The 16,474-nt window shown below is 41.2% G+C and overlaps 1 protein-coding gene across 1 annotated transcript in view; it reads right to left on the bottom strand.

Moving 5' to 3' along the window:
* The window catches only part of Slc35f4 (solute carrier family 35 member F4), a 293,950-nt gene extending 277,740 nt beyond the window's left edge, over window positions 1–16,210 (bottom strand). The window contains exon 1 of the mRNA XM_008839517.3: window positions 15,849–16,210. Coding sequence (XP_008837739.1) covers window positions 15,849–15,951 — 103 coding nt within the window. The 5' untranslated portion in view covers window positions 15,952–16,210. The remainder of the gene's footprint in view (window positions 1–15,848) is intronic.
* Between the last annotated feature and the right edge of the window lie 264 nt (window positions 16,211–16,474).

Genomic DNA, 16,474 nt, shown 5'->3' with positions numbered 1-16,474 from the left:
CCATCTAGAAGATTTTGAGAGGGAACTGACACTGAATCTAACTACTCCAACAGCTATCAAAATACCTGAAAACAAATCCTGAATTCATCAGTCTAGAGTCCAGCCTCGGAAGACAAAAGAAAAATGAGGAGGAACCCAATAGAGGGATGTTTTGGAAGCCCTTGTTAAGAAATTTCAGTGGACTCATATGAACATTTGAAAATTGCCCTGTTCTGACTTTTTTTTTAGTTCCCTATCTAGAAATTGTAATGCTAATTATAATTACTCTTGCCTTTACTTCTCCTTCATGGCTCCTATTCACCAGTCAAGGACTTTCTTTTCCTCTTAGAGATAAGAATTAGACAATTTTTGAGTCTTTTAGATAGACTCACTGAAAGGGTCATCCAATTACCTCACCCTGCATCCCTATTCAGCATGGAAGAAGCCCGAGTGGTCTGAGTCCTGATTCCCTAGTGGCAATTTGGGTAACCTCTTCAGAGGATGGTGTGGTAAGACTAGGAGGTAGGAATTGACTAGGCAGTTAGGGTAAAAAGACCCCAAAGAAAAGTAGCCAGTTTCTTGGCTAAAAGTCAAAATGTCCTTGGACCTCTTAGCACCATACTCCATTCCATAAAAATGTCAAGAAAAAAATTTTGGGACCTTTTATCTAATCCTTAAAAGATTTTAGGGTTACCTCTTTAGAGGTGGGAATATTAGAGTAGCCGAAAGCCCCATTAATAAATAAATCAATCAAAGAAGAAGAAAGTGTACATGAAGTTAACAGAAAAAAAGTGATGGGGAGATGTGGGAGGAGTTGGAGGGGAGGGAGTGAGCATGAATTGGATCAAAATACCTTATATGCATGTATGAAATTCTCAATAAATTATTTATTTTAAAAAAAAGAAAAAAAGCAGTAAGTCTACATTGAAAAAGAAAAAGTTCAGTTGTTCAACAGTAAAGCCCTAGTAAACAGGCACCCATTGGGAAGCAATTATCCATGAATCTTTCTTACATTACATATCCCGTGCAAGGAAAGTTTTGTTCTAGACATCTTCTCATGAGCTTATTTAGCGAACAGGCTTAGAAGGTAAAGAAAAAGTTTCCCTATGGTACAGAAGGCAGGTTTGTTACCTAGCATCTCGCAGGTTGGGTAGGTTTGCCTGAAGGTCATTATAAATGATTGGAGTTTGCTAAGCTCAGGATTCTTCAGTTGTAACACAAGCCTACTATACATGGAGAGTCCACCTTGGTTACCCATATTGTCTCTGTGGAACTTAGGGAGCAGTAAGTACAAAGTGAACAAGAAGTTCATGCTGCTTTCTGGACTATGAGTAATAAGGTCCTTTGAATCTGAGCAAGAATCTTGTGACTTCTATTAGCAGCCACGAAACTGTAATATGAAAACTAGCTAGCTTGAAGGTAAGGTAAAAATCCAAGACTCTCCATAGTTCTTGACCACCAACTGTTATGGCTTAATTATGAAATGTCTCCGTATTCCCATGCATTAAGAACTTGGTTGTCAGATGATAGGATTTTGAGAAATCGTTGGCGGCTGAAAGCTTTTGAGAGAGCCACAATGGTTTGTGATCCAGAGTGGGGAATAAAAACAGAAGCAGTGGGGGCTGGAGTGATGGCTCAGCAGTTAAGAGTGCTTGCTGCTGCATCATGAGGACTGGAGTTCTGATCCTAGCACCCATGTTAAGTGGCTCACAGCCTCCTGTAACTCCACCACCAGAATATTCAATGCCCTTTTCTGGCCTCCACAAGCACCTGTGCATGTGCACACACACACACATACACACACACACACACACACACACACACACACACACAGCCTCATGCACAAATAATAAAAATTAAATGCTTTTTGTAAAAAAAAAATAGTAGTGCCTATATCAATTAAAATCCTCTCCTCAAATTTGTTCATTTACATTGTTCGATACAAATATTAAAGATACCAGCAGTTTTGATGTTTCCCTCAATAAAACTGGCTCCCTCAAGCTTCCAACTCCAGATTTTCTGTTTATGAATGTCACTGAAAGAAACATTCCTTGAATCTTTTGGAAAACATGAAAAGTTGCAAAGCCAAGCAAAACTGTACTTGAGAGAAAAATAGGTTGCGCTGCCTTGGTGATGAAGCTATCTTTGCACACCCATGCAACTTAACTGCCTTGAACATCAGTGTGTAGTAGCACCTGAAATACCATTAATAGTCCCACAGCTAACCTTCTCCACTGCCTTGCAAGGAAACTCTATCAGAGTCAGGATCCAAATCATCACCTTCTCCAGATGATTTTTAGTCAAGAAAAGTGAATATAACATGAACTACCTTGTTACTTGTTCTTTGACTACCTAGAAGATGTTGTGTTTATAGAAACCATGAGAAGACATTTGTGTCACTTTGCAGAGAAAAGGGAAGCTCACTCTTAGAACAGGCCAGTAAGGGGGAAGTCACCTGTGACTTTGCTTACTTGATAGTTATGAAATTAGTACATTTCTTCACTCAGTCTTACAGGCCATTAAAAGGTAGCTGAAAACCACAAGTTCTTTTGGAGATATAGAGTTTCTCGGGAAAATGAGAACCCAGGATGAAAATGTATCATAAAATGTCTGCAAACTCTCAGAGGCCATGTTGACATGTTGCTGGGTATGTTTGAACACTAATTCTGCCTAAATGACCTCAACTTTGAGACATGGTTTAATCATCCTTTCCCCACTTACAAAGTTAGCGCATGTGCCACAGACCTTGTCTCGAAGACAATTTCATTGAGTTGAATGTAATGAAATGATGTAAATTTCATTCACCTTGAGGAGGTTTTAAGAACTCCGGTGCTCCTTGAGACAAGCCTACCTTCTTCCTGTAAAATAAGCTGTGAGAGCTCTAATCTCATTTGCTATTTCATATCCTTATGAAACAGGGTTTTTTGAAGTTGTTAAGATTTCATCAAGTGGAAGACAGTGAACTGGATGTCAAAGATGCACTGCACATTACTGTGAATTAGAACACTGCAAAACTTTTTTATTCAGTCCAAATCCCTGGAGCTTTCTCACTAAAACTTGCCTTTGAATAAAACTCAAATTCATTTTCATTTAATTAAAAAACGTGATTTTGAAACTTTTTCTAGGTATTACCATTTAACTTTACATACATAATCATAAAATATAAAAAGCAGATAGAATTCAATGGAATTATAACTTAACAGTCTGTTCATTGAATTCAATGGAATTATAACTTAATAGTCTGTTCACTGAAGTAAATTTCTAGTGTAGCAAAATTATTTAAAATAAAAATTAATAAAGTAAAAATAAATTTTTGGCATATATATGTGTGTGAATTTAGAGGAAAGAAGTATTAATTCCTAGATTTGTTTATACTTTCAAATATTTCTGTGTCTTCAAAAATGTTAAACAGTTGAAATGTTAAGAACCTACTGTTCTGTACTATAGAAAATTCTCTAAGATTCTACCCATGTCACATCATAGATCACTTTCAGTATGACTTTTTAATCCTGTGCCATCTTGAAAATTTGTAGTTAAATTTTTAAATGTGATCCAATTCAAGCCATAAAATATCTTCCATCAAATTCCTCTAAAATTTAAATTACTTTCAAATCAAATATATTAAATCCTACTTGAGATGCATAACAAGGAAACCCTGGGTTTAGGTCCTGGAACAGAAAGGGAGGGTTGATGGAAAAACTGTTGAACTCCAAATAAAGTCTAGACTTTAATTAGTGGTAGTGTACCAATACTGGCTTCTTAGCTTTGACACATGCATCTTAAGAAAGTGTTCATAGAAATCTGGGTGAGGGAAATACCATACAATCTTCAGAACTTTTCTGTATATCTAAAGATATTCTAAGTAAAAAGTATTCTTAAAGTCTGCTTGAAGTTTTAATATGATTTTATTCATTCTGTAAAATGTGTGGAGTACATATGTACTATTCTTTGTGCTAGACACACAGTGCTGAGTAAAATGGACCCACCCTTAACCCTGAGGGAACTAAGAGTCTAGCAGGCAGGAAAGACATTAAACAGTCACAAAAATGGACATAAACTGCAATTGCAGCCTGCCGTAAGTTCTATAGAGGAAAAGTATATGAGATGATCAAAGTGCAGAGCTGGAAAGGACTCTCAGAGCTGATGGCACTTAATATAAGACCTGATAAATGAGGAGGAGCCAGCCAGGTAGCAGCCCTGGGAAGAGGGAAGAGAGTATTTGTCAATTTAAGATAACTCAGTACAATGGGGGCAAGGAAGAGTGGGACAGCTGAGGAGCCCACACTCCAGAATCTGTGGGCTGGGCTCAGGTTTTCCAGTTCTGAAGAGTTACAGAAACCATTGAAAACCTTAACCAGAAGAACAGGAAGACCCAATTAGTACTCTTAAAAGATCACCATGAGAGAGATATGATGGTAGTGCACACGTATAATCACCTCAAGAGGTAGAGGCAGGAGGATTGTAAGTTCAAGGTCAGCCTGAACTGTATAGTGTACAGTGTCTTTAAAAAGTTTTTTTTAAACTGTAACTACTAACTGGATGTGAATCAGAAAGAGCAGGAGAGGCAGCAACAGCTTTGGATATTGACAGCTGCAAAGTAAATGAGAGCTGAAACTTCTTAACTTCCAAACATCTTCATTCTAAAAAGGTCCCTGGGAGCAATAATGATGCCATTTTAGGTGTGAATCCCACTTTCCTAAAACCTGCCACCATGGCTCTAAGCAGGGAAAATGGTGCTCCAAATGACTTCCAACACGCTGAGTCCGGAACTTTCTCAAAAATGCCTACAATTAGACACAAGTAAAACAAAAGCACAAGACAGACACCAAACACACCGTGATACGGAGTGGGGAAAGGTGTCCACAGCAAAATCTGCAAGCTCTAATACCCTTAGGACTCTCAGCTTCACTAAAACTGAAAAAATTCTTTGTATGTCCAGTTTTCAGGAGCATGAAAACATTATTGACACCTCACTGGGGCCATCTTGGCTCCAACCCAGGTCTAAATATAGCAAAACCTGGGCTGCAGAAGACTGTAATTTTCAATCTCTGTTTAAAATATACAATGTTACATGCCATCCTCGATTACTGTACTCTGAGTCTGAAGGCACTGGTGTGTTGCCCTCTCTGACCTAGAAAAAGAAATATGTCTTCCAAACTTGATGTAACCAGTGGCACTCAACAAAGCTTAATAAGGAGCCTGCAGTGCCATTTGCAAATTCTTAAATAATTCCGCAGAAACTTCTACTCTGAACAGGCACCTAAACTTTCCAAGTTCGTAGGAGCAGACAGTATCGATGACCTCACTAAATGTTACCTAGATCTATGTTAAGGGTTATCAGGACCAGAAGAAAGAACAGATTGAATTGAAGATGGAGTGGAGCGCACAGTGTGTGCCTACATGAAGAAATTACCCTCTGGTGTCATTCCTCAGGCACCATTCACCTTGTATTTTTGAGACATCTTTCATTGGCCTGGACCTCACCCATTAGCCTGGGCTGCCTGGAAAGTGAGTCCAAGGGACCCACTTGTCTCTGCCTCCTCAGAGCTGGGATCACAAGCACATGCCACCACACTTAGCTTCTTTATGTGGGTTCTGGAGATCAAACTAGGGTCCTTGTGCCTGCCCAATAAAAAAAATTTCACTTTTTTGAGCTATCTCTCTAGCCCCAGATTGACTCTGAATTGGTCTATGATTTGATAAAACAAAATTATACAAAGTTCTGTGAATCAAAGTGTTACTAAGGTGACTTTCCAACCAACTGCTCCTCTCCTCTGGAAACTCTCCTTCCCTACCATAGATATTGCTATAGGAAAGTCTGACAGCCATGACTGGGTAAGCCAGCCCTACCACAATCAATAGAGTCTGGGAGTGTGTATGTGTCATAAACTAGAGCAAAGAACGGCTTTTCCCAGGAACCTGGATTTAGAAGTAAGAGATTCTTGCTCAATCTGTCTGCTCTCTTGAATAGAGGACATGTAAACACGGGAACTGCTGGCGGTGACTATTTTTGACCATTTGGACAAGGAAAAGGAGAAGCCAGCCTGCAGCAGAAACAAAAGAGGAGAATGAGTACCAGAAAAAGAGAGAGGGCTTCCTGCATCCCTGACCACATGCCAGTACCTGATTCCTGCTCATAGAAATTTAGCCCTGAGCTTCAAATTCATATGAGAAGCCACAGGACCCCTTCAATACTTGCCATTTTGCTTAAGTTACTGTTTCAAGTGGAATCCTGCCATCAGAACCCAAACAAGCCACCACCAATACTCCAGGGCCTTCCACAGTATTTTGTCTCAAATAACTGAGAACCAGCTTGTCCAGTTCTGTAAACTCAATCTCTAAAAGGAGAATTCAATTCTGTCCTCTCAAAGCAGATAAATAAAATATCCTCAAATATTAAGCAGTGTTTTTAAAAAGCAGAGCACAAAATTTGTGTGTGTGTGTGTGTGTGTGTGTGATGTGTCAGAATTATGGCTGCAATGGCTACACTATAGCTTCTAATTTTTTTTTTACTAAATTGAGAAATGATGCCCTATATGCATTAAGAAGATTGGGAAAAAATTAGCCAAAATGCCAGTAGTTGTGTAAGAAAAACAAGATTATTTTTCTTCTTCTTTATACTCTTCTATTTCTGGAAGTAATTAAATGTTTTATAACTTTAAAAAACTATAACTATAAAGACTATGAGAAATATGCAAATGTGTTTATAACACGATGATGTATTTTTTAAAATAAAGCATAAAACAGCCTGTCTGTTATATTTGCTGCTATATAAATAGCTTTTAAAAAGAATGATGCCTTAAACATTCCACATAAGAAAAGAACAATGCTGCTTATAATAGATCATTCCCAAGTTAACCTTCACCCAGTATCGGCTCTGCCTCTCTTTGCCTCCTTACCTAATCCACACCCCACCCACTCCAGGTTAGGATCCGCCACTGGGATTCCAGTCTTCCCCTCCTTTCTCTTCTTCTAGCCCCTCTCCCACTGTGATGCCTGAGAACCTGCATCTCCAGACATGCAGACACATCTTATTCCTCACTGAGTCTCGACTGGTCTCCTCTTTTTTTCATTGGTCTATGAGTCATGGCAAATGAGCTCTAGCCCATTTAAAATAGAATGTTTCTTGGTACAATCCCGGTAGGAGCGTCCCTTTTGGTTACAGCCCTGGGTAAACCAGAAAGAAGCAGAGAAGAAAGCAGTGTCTCCAAACACCAATCATTGTGAATCTGATGAATGGTAAATTGTCTTTAATATTGTTTAGCGTAATTTTTAATAATAAACATTCAGAGTGCAATGTTGGAGACGAGGAAAAATAAGTAAATCATTTACTTATAAGGAAATGACAAGCCTCTTTAAAACTATAAACCTTTTCTTTTGGCTTCCCCCATTATCATAACAGCTTTAAGACATTGAATTGGGTTTACAATACCCAGTTATTCCATATACATTCTTTACATAATCCTCTCAAGGATCTTTAAAACAGTTTTTAGCATCCCTCTTTTGCAGGAATAAAGTTGTTAATCTGAGAAGTTTCATATGCAAATTTCAAAGGCTGCTAAGTGGCAGAGCAGGACAGACTTGTCTTGCTGTTGTCAAAGGTGTGGTCTTTGCTTTAGACCTCAGTCTCCAACAAAGTCATAGACTAAGCATCTAAAATATATTTGAAACTTCATGTTAAGCCCAATGTCCACTAGTAGCAGTAGTATAATATAATTGTCCAGTTTGCTATAAACTTATATTTTCAATACAAAATATATATCATAATAAATACTGTAAAAACTACCACAATATCCAACATTAATAATATATTCAGTGATATTCAATTTCAACATAACTCATATCTGTCCTAACTTTAAATTACAAAAATGTGTCAATACTACATGTCAATGGCACTTGTGTATAACTGTTTACAAAATAGTAACCCTCATATATAAAGATGCATAAAGCTTGTTCTCAGTATATACACAGAATATGAACAGGGATAAATATTTATTGCATTCATTTCACTAGTAAGATGTAATTTTGTAACTTACCCTGGTTCAAATGCTTGGGGGTTTGCTAATGTACAAGGAGGACTGATAATACCATTTCAAAAGAAAGTGGGTAAAACTACATTTTCTTTCTTATGATTTTCCTGTTTAAATTATTCTGTATTTTTAAAAAATTATATTACTTTTAATTTTATATGTATGAGTGTATTACTGCATGTATGTAAGTGCACCCTTGTCGTGCAATGCCTAAGGAAGTCAGAAAAAGGCACTGGATTCCCCTGGAACAGGAGTAATGGATGGTTACTAGCTGCCGTGTGGGTGCTGGGAAATCAAACCCAGGTCCTCCGTAAGAGCAGCCAGTGCTCTTAACCACTGAGCCATCTCTCCAGGTCCATTTATTCTGGTTTGTTTGTTTGTTTGTTTGTTTGTTTGTTTTGGTCTTATTGTTTCAGGGTCTCCCTGTAGCCTCAGCTGGCCTGAGACTCACTATGTAGACCAGACTGGTCTTGAACTCACAGAGATCCACCTGCCTCTGCTTCCTGAGTGCTGGGATTAAAAGCATGTGCCACCATGCCCAGCTTATTCTGTATTTTTTAAAAATTGCCTTTTTCCTTCATTCAAATACAGAAAATTGTTAAGGAAATAAAGACTCATTAATACAGAAATTTCAACCTGTCAGGTAAGATGATTGCAAAACACCATGTGGTGCATCTGGCGTATTTTCATTCTCTGAATAGCAGCATCTGTTTGATTCCTTCATTGCCAATAATTTTCTTCTTTCCCTTCCATTACTACCACCCTGTACTCTTTCTCTTCCAAATGGGAAAAAAGTAATTTCTCAAAGGAATCTGAAATCATTCATTCATTACTACAACAAATTTGGCAGACCATGAGAATATACTAGACATTCTGCCCAAGATGAAAATAAGCACAGTTAAGTCCCTGCGCTGCCCGAGCTCCTCAGACTAGACAGTCTTTTACAGAGCAAACAGCCCCAAATAGTGTGCTAAGTGCTAGAGCAAAGGTGAGCACACAGCATTACAGGAGCACAGAGTGAGGATTAACCCAGCCTGGAGACATCAGACAATTTGCAGAAGAGGGCATAGAAAACTGAGCCTTCAAAGATAAACAGGAGCGTTCCACGGAGTGAAGGACACCAGGGGATAAGCATCTGGGCCAATGTAGTAAGGCTCAGAGAAGCAAAAGCACATGGAGACAGCAAGGTCACTAAAACATGAGCTGCTTCTTCACAAGACTGTGGGAAAGGGAGGTAGAGATCAGGTGGAATATGATAATAGAAAAGTTAGGCCTAAAATCAAATGCTGGTGATTGGTTAAGGAAGTCACATGGTACTTGTGTATATGAGAGATTGTGCATAGAGCAAAATTATTAATATAAACCAATGAGAGAAACGTTCAGTACAAAATGAAAACGTGCATGTGTGGATAGCAAAAGACTGAAAGAATGTACACTAAACTATTAACACTAATCACTCCTGGGTGGAGTAATTATGAATGAATGTGTTCTAATCTCCCTTTGCCTCTGAGTGATCCAGATTTTCTGCATTAAGCATGCATTACTTGGCACTTTGGATGGGTAGGAATCTGTGTGCTAAAATAGAACTATATAAGCTGGGCTTGGATTGTGACATGCTAAGGAGTTTGGACTTTATTCCACAGACAATGAAAGACTTTCAGGGGGCAAGAGATGAACAGACCTGCACTCCACAGAAGGAAATGCTGACATAGGTACATTGGACTGGAAGGACTTGAGACTGGGAAAAGATGTGATGGAACCAACGGACATGAGGAAAGACAGAAAGAAAAAAAAAAGAACAAAAGGAAAGGACAGAGGTGGAGGACAAGGCCAGACTTCTGGCTTGTGTGATTGATTAGATATGGATATTGGAAGCTAATAGGCATAATGAAAAGGAAAAGGACAGAATGAGGACATGGCTTTATGTGTGACATGCCTGGAGGACATTCAAGTAGGTATGCTACTAGACAGTTGAAATATGGGTCTGGACACAGTAAAAAGGATGCATGCATACAGGCATATCACAGATGGAGAAGCTGGGACTGAATGAGCTCAGCTGGAGAAGGCAGAAGATGAGCAGAGCCTTAGGAAGTCATGGCAATCACTGACACACTCAGAGAACCAAAAGTGCCCGAAATAGGTAGAATTCATCCCCCCCCCCTTTTTTTGATCAACACATAATACTTGTACATATTTCTAAGGCACAATGTGGGGTTTTGATTCATGTGTACATCAGATAATAATCAACTCTGTGAAAGTACAACATATCCATCACCTTAAACGTTTAACGTTTCTTGTTGGTGTGATATTCAAATTCTTCTCTTCTAGAAGTGAACAGAGTTCTTTTTGGGAGAGGGTATGATGAGAGCTGGCAAAGAGCAAGGGGGGAATTTTTTTTTCGGTCTTTTTGAGACAGGGTCTCCCTGTAGCCCCAGCTGGCCTGGATTCACTATGAAGACCAGGCTGGCCTTGAACTCACGGAGATCCTCCTGCCTCTGCCTCCCAAGTGCTAGGATTAAAGGTGTGTGCCACCACACCCAGCCCTTGGGGGGAATTTTTACTACAAATTTTCAACTGCTAATAAAAAGTAACCACAGAACCTGGTCATGAAATGTGGCAGAGAAAACCAGAAAACAAGGGCAGCAAGTATAAGAAGCTGCTGGTCACTACTGAGCTCAGAGATGAATGAGGACACTGAGGTCACTGAGACTCCCTTCTGTGAAGCTCTTGGAGCTGACCTGCAGCATTGCCATGGTAAGACAGTATTCCAACCCTCTTTTTGACAAACAAGAAAACTCGTGTTCATGAAGTGTTCCCAGGTCTTATTTTCTCTTGTATTTCAACATGCTCTCTGACCACACACCTAATTTCATGTCCACTAACTCTTGGTAATACTGAGCCTTCAACCTCTTGATCTATGTTTTCTCTAATTGTCTTGACTTCCTCTCTTCTCTGCTTCCTCCAGCTTTTCTTTCCATGATCACTCATACATGACCTCCCTTGTATACAACTCCTTTTCTACAGTTATTTTTTCAAACCCATTGGGTAATCATCTCTAATTCTGGTTAAATTCTTCTCTTCACTTTGCTGTCAATGAATAAAACAACTTATCAGCTGATCTCACTTTAGATCTGTGACCAGAGACTAGAAATATCAAATGGCCTGTGGACTTGCCTAGTTCATCTATTTATCCTGTTTGTTTTTACAGTTTGTGTCTTCTCTCTCCCCCACCCTCTATCACTACCTCCCCATCCTTACTCTTGGTTGATGACTTGGCTTTGTATTTGAAGAAAATTAAAGCAATCAGAAATAAAGCTCAAAAGACTCATCATCTCAGTGGTCCATCTTCCAGGGACTGAGCCACATCTTTAGCCTCTGTCCATTTTCTATTTAAAGCAATGTCCATTCTATATCCTACCTCTCTGACATCATGAACTTTTGTCTATAGTGTCATTCTCCTTTGCATGCAAACTTGCTGTGTCTTGACCCTACTGCCTTTATTGTTTTTACACAAAAATCCTTGAAGAATTATCTGTACTCAGAATTTCCAATCCCAGCCCCCAAGTCTCCATAAATATCCCGGTGGATGAGGTCCATAGCTCCTGCTCTTGTTCACATTCTCATCACATCTCCATGACCCTCCATTGCCAAGTACATGGTCACGTATCAGCTTCATTGTTCTATTGATCTTTCAGCAGAACTGGACTCCTCTAACCCCTTCTTGAAACTCTTCACTGGTTTCCAGTACATTGAATGCTCCTAATTTTCTCCTACCTCTCCCAGAGGTCCTTCTTGGTCTCCTTTAATGGTTTTGCCTCTGCTTTCTGACCTTTTAATGTCAAGGTGTCCCAGGGTTCCATCCTTGTTCCTCATCTCTTTTCTGTACACATTTACTCCTTGCATATCTCATCTGGTCTCGAACTTTAAATACCACCCAGTGCTGGCAAATCCCTATAGATATCTCCAATCAGACATCTTTTAACTCCAAACTTACTCTACACCTCCAATTCACTTAATATTTCTGAAATGTTATCCTCATCCCTTGATCCCCAACCCTAAGCTTCTTTACCTTGATGGCTTCCATATTTCTTCTCTTGACAGCTCAAACTTAGTCAAACCAGAAAACATAAGTTAAATTTCTCTTTCTTACCAATACCACATCTAGAATATCAGGAAACCTTATTTGTTCTAATTTCAAATATATCCAGAGTCTGACTGCTTATCACCACCTCCCTGCTATCACTTGGTCCACCATCACCTCTCACCTAGGTTACTGCAATAATATACTAACTGATGTGACTGATAATTTTGAAGAGCAAGCCAAGTCATCTTATTCTTATTTCAAAACCCAGCAAAAGCTCCCCATGCCAGTCATAGAACAAGCCAAATAAATGACTGATAAGAACCTAGAAGGTCCTAACTCATCTGCTCCCCTTTATCCACAGGAACCTCCTCTCCAACTACTCCCTCAATCTACTTCCTCCATGCGAGGCCTCTTTGCTGTTTCCCTGCATGCCAGGTACATGTGGCCTTGGAGTTTGTCATCGGATGATCACACTACCTGGGATGTCTTCCTCCAGATGCTCACACAACTAACTCTTTCACATTCTCCTTATCTTTACTCAATTGTCATTTCCTCAATGAATCCTTTACCTGACCAATCTACTTAAGACTGTGATCATCTCTGTCTCCCAGGATGTGTTATCTTGTTCATTCTGTTCTAATCCTTTAAAAATCATTAAGAACACTGACTGCTCTTGTAGAGGATCCAGGTTCGATTCCCAGCACCCACATGGAGACTACGAACCATCCTCAACTCCAGTTCCAGGGGAATCCGAAGCCCTTTTCTGACCTCCGTGGCATTGCATGACACAGGTGCACTCACATACATGCAGGCCATACACTCATACACATAAAATAAAAATAAATAAACTTTTTAAAAATCCTTATCACCTTGACATATACAAAAATTATTTCTGTGGTTATTGGCTTGCCCCCCCCCCCACGAGAACTAAAACTCTAAAACTGAAAACACTTTCATGTGTTTTTTCAGAGATATTCCTTACATACAGGAAGTGCTCTATTAATATTTTTCTCACATACATTCCTTACATACAGGAAGGGCTCAATTAATACTTGCTCTTGCTGAGGAAATGAATCCATTTCTCCTAGCAGACCATAGATAACTCAAGGTTAGATACTATATTTTGATCAGTTTTTACTCTGGTTTGGGGTGTATGTGTGTGTGTGTGTGTGTGTATGTGTATGTGTGTGTGTGTGTGTGTGTGTGTGTGTGTGTGTGTGGTGTGCTTGTGTGTCCAGTAAACTTCTCATTAAGCCAAATAGGATTTTTTAATGGGTATAATGAATGGAGGCCCCTTAAGGTAGCTTAATTTCTCTGAATTTTATTCCATTCATTTATTTCCTCAGCCTACAGTTTGTTCTGGATGAGATACAGGTTTAGCAACACACTACCTTAACATGAGTCTCATCTTGATGTGTTTCTCAGAAATGAGTCTCCAGCTACCGCCAAAAAGGTAAATGGTAGGTATCCAGAGAACACCCCATCCTTAAGACATCACATGTCACAAGTCAGGAAATGGGAAGGTCACCTTGCCTTTACATACCACACATTCATCACTGTAGCTTTTTCTGAAATAGATTCCTCCAGACTTTCTCCAAGCTGTTGCTCATTCCTGGTAGCAGCTAAATCAATTGACCATATTGTATTGGTTTGCTTCAATGTGTTTGTTTACTAGTTGAAGCCTGCATTAAGGGCAGGATTATTTCATGGTGTTTGGTTTCCTGGCCCTCTTCCAGCTCTACCTTCTTTCAGTCTCTCCCCAGTGCAAAATGGCAATTTCTCTCTGTTTCTGAAAGTGTGAACATCCTGAGAGTTATTGGACTACCCCTTAACTCTCGATTCCTCTGAGATTCACCATCTTCACTGTTTGAACTCTGTGACCTGAGTTTGCAAGTGCCCATCACTAATAACCACGCCATACGCATCTTTAGCCTTTCCTACCTTCAGCCACAGCCTTGACCAGTGTGCTTCCCTTTTTGTCCTGTTATTGTCTTGCAAATGAAACATGTGCAGCTCTTTGAAAGTACAAAAATAAGTTATAACATGTTCTTATCTAAAATGCACTTTCCCAGTGTTCTTTCCGGATTGTTCTTCATTAACCAAAGTTCCATTGTCATAAAAATTATAATAATCTGTTATTTTAGAGGCAGAGGTAGACTCTACATTTTCTTGAATGCCTAAACTCCTGGTTCCTAATTAAAATATTCAAAGGCAACATCCAAGTAATTTCCACAAGATATATTAAAGATTTCACTTCAAGTATCCAGGGCTGAAGAAGACACCCTTTGCTAACAGGGAAAAAATACTCACAAATTTTGGGGCCTGTAGTACAAAGACTTCAAAGAACATTCCACAGCATGTTATTTTCTTTCCAGAAAATTCTAACACTATATAATTACTTTTGTATGGAAAATGAATAATGTAAGTCTCCAGTGCTAAAAACAGCCAGACAGAAACATTCAAGGCAGATAGGCCTTTCCTAAAAGTAAATGAAATATTAAACTGGAAAATATCTGTGTGGGAATGGCCCATGGGACAATGCTCTTGGGTTATTATTTAATAGAGAGAGAACATAGCCAGGGACAAAGTTACATGAAAATCAAGCACTTTCTTATCTGTGTGTCAAGACTTATGTGAGTTCATGGCTTCACAGAGCCTGTAATGTTGATGGCACCCCAAAATGTCACAGAAAAAAATGCCAGTCAGAAAAACGTATGTATGTAGGAGCGTCTAAGGCTTCTGGTTAAAAATACAGCAAAATTCATCCATTTAGAGCTTTCTTTTGCCACAGAAATGCGTTGATAAAGGAAAAGTGAAATCCCACCTGCACAGAAATTAAATCACAGCTACTCCCCCAGTTCAGAGATAAACAGCCTTCTCTCTTCAGTGGCTGGCAGAACTAATCCCAGCAAATCAAATACAGCAGTGGGTTAGTGTGTTAGGGGAAGGGAACTAGGAGACTAGGAGCAGAGATCGCCCTCATCATCCTCAGCTCCTGTTCCCAACAACGCGGGGAGGGAGAGGAAACTGCTCCCCAAATCTGCGCAGCATGCCTCAGCCTAGCCAGAATAAAGCCCGAACCCAACAACATAGCCTCCTCAGGCTCAGAGGTGGCCACGACGTGTGGCGGGGGCGGGTGGCCGTGTCGCGCCTCCCAGTCCCACTCCTCCCATCCTTGGCACGATTTCTCGCTACAAGCTCCTCAATTCAGATACCTAAGCAAGTTCTTTTCTGTGCCCAGGGTGTAGAACCCTCTAAAGATGTTTTATCATGAATAATTCCCACGTTGGCAACGTCTCAACAGCCCTGTGTGAACAAGCTGACCCAGACAGCCAGCTTCACCAACGAATGTCCCCACAGCCTGCATTCCCAGCTCAGGCATCCTAGCACCCAGCAGAACCTCTCAGAGTGGGCAGACCTAGGATTGATGGTCAGCTAGTAAAACAGCCATGTTAGCCTCCTCTGGGCGTAAATCAGCCACTGGTGAGCAGACCGACGACAATCAGGAGCGCTTGCCTAGTCCCCAGGACTGCGACTGTCCCCAAACTCCTGGGTTCAACCGGCCCGTGGTTGTCTCTAGGTTCAGCACCGAGGACAGCGGACATACTTTTCTCCCCAGCGGTCCGGTCCGGAGACCAGGAATGTAACCGTGACCGCACACGCAGGGCTGCAGGTGTCCAGACCCGCGGGGCGCGGCGCCCCTGCGCGCCCACCTCCCACCCGCACCTCGCGCAGGACGGCCCTCGGCGTCTTACTTTTCTGGCTTGAGTAACCCGGGTAATAGCCATAGTAGCCGGTGATCCTCAGGATCCGGTCCTCGATGGTGGCCACCCCGTTGGGGGCCGCCTTGACGTCCATAGAGAGCGCGGGGCGGCGGCTCCCGGCTCAGCGGGGCGGAGAGCGAAGCGCGGGGCCCGGGAGCTGCTGCAGGTGCCGCCGCCGCCGCTGGTGCTGATGTTGCAGCTCGCGCTCCCGCGCCCCGGCTCTGACTCCACCGCCCGGCGCAGCACCCGCTTCGCATCACAGCGGCGGCGGCTGCGGAGCGGCCCCCACTCGGGCCGGCCTCTCCATCAGCCTGGCAGCTCTCCCACCCGCCACCGGCTCACTGCTGCCCGAACAGCGCCCCCTCACCTCGGACGCCTACAGTGGTCTGGGATGCATGTGGGCGCTCCACCTGGCCCCTGACTTTCATCATTAACCCTTGGACGAAGAGTAGACACCCCCAACTCCACTTGAGGGAAAGGATGTTTATTTAGTCCAGGGGCATGGGAGAAGACAAGGTGAGACTGTAGCAGGGACTCAGGGAAGACGGCTGTGGGTGGGAGAAACCCAAACACAACTAACACCTAGTATTTCAAGAGATGTACACTGTTGCTCTGGA

This window comes from Nannospalax galili, unplaced genomic scaffold (genome assembly GCF_000622305.1).
Source record: "Nannospalax galili isolate Female #2095 unplaced genomic scaffold, S.galili_v1.0 scaffold336, whole genome shotgun sequence".
In the NCBI taxonomy this organism is placed as follows: domain Eukaryota; kingdom Metazoa; phylum Chordata; class Mammalia; order Rodentia; family Spalacidae; genus Nannospalax; species Nannospalax galili.
The sequence above is the reverse complement of the archived record's forward strand: the minus strand, read 5'-3'. Positions and strand labels throughout refer to the sequence as shown.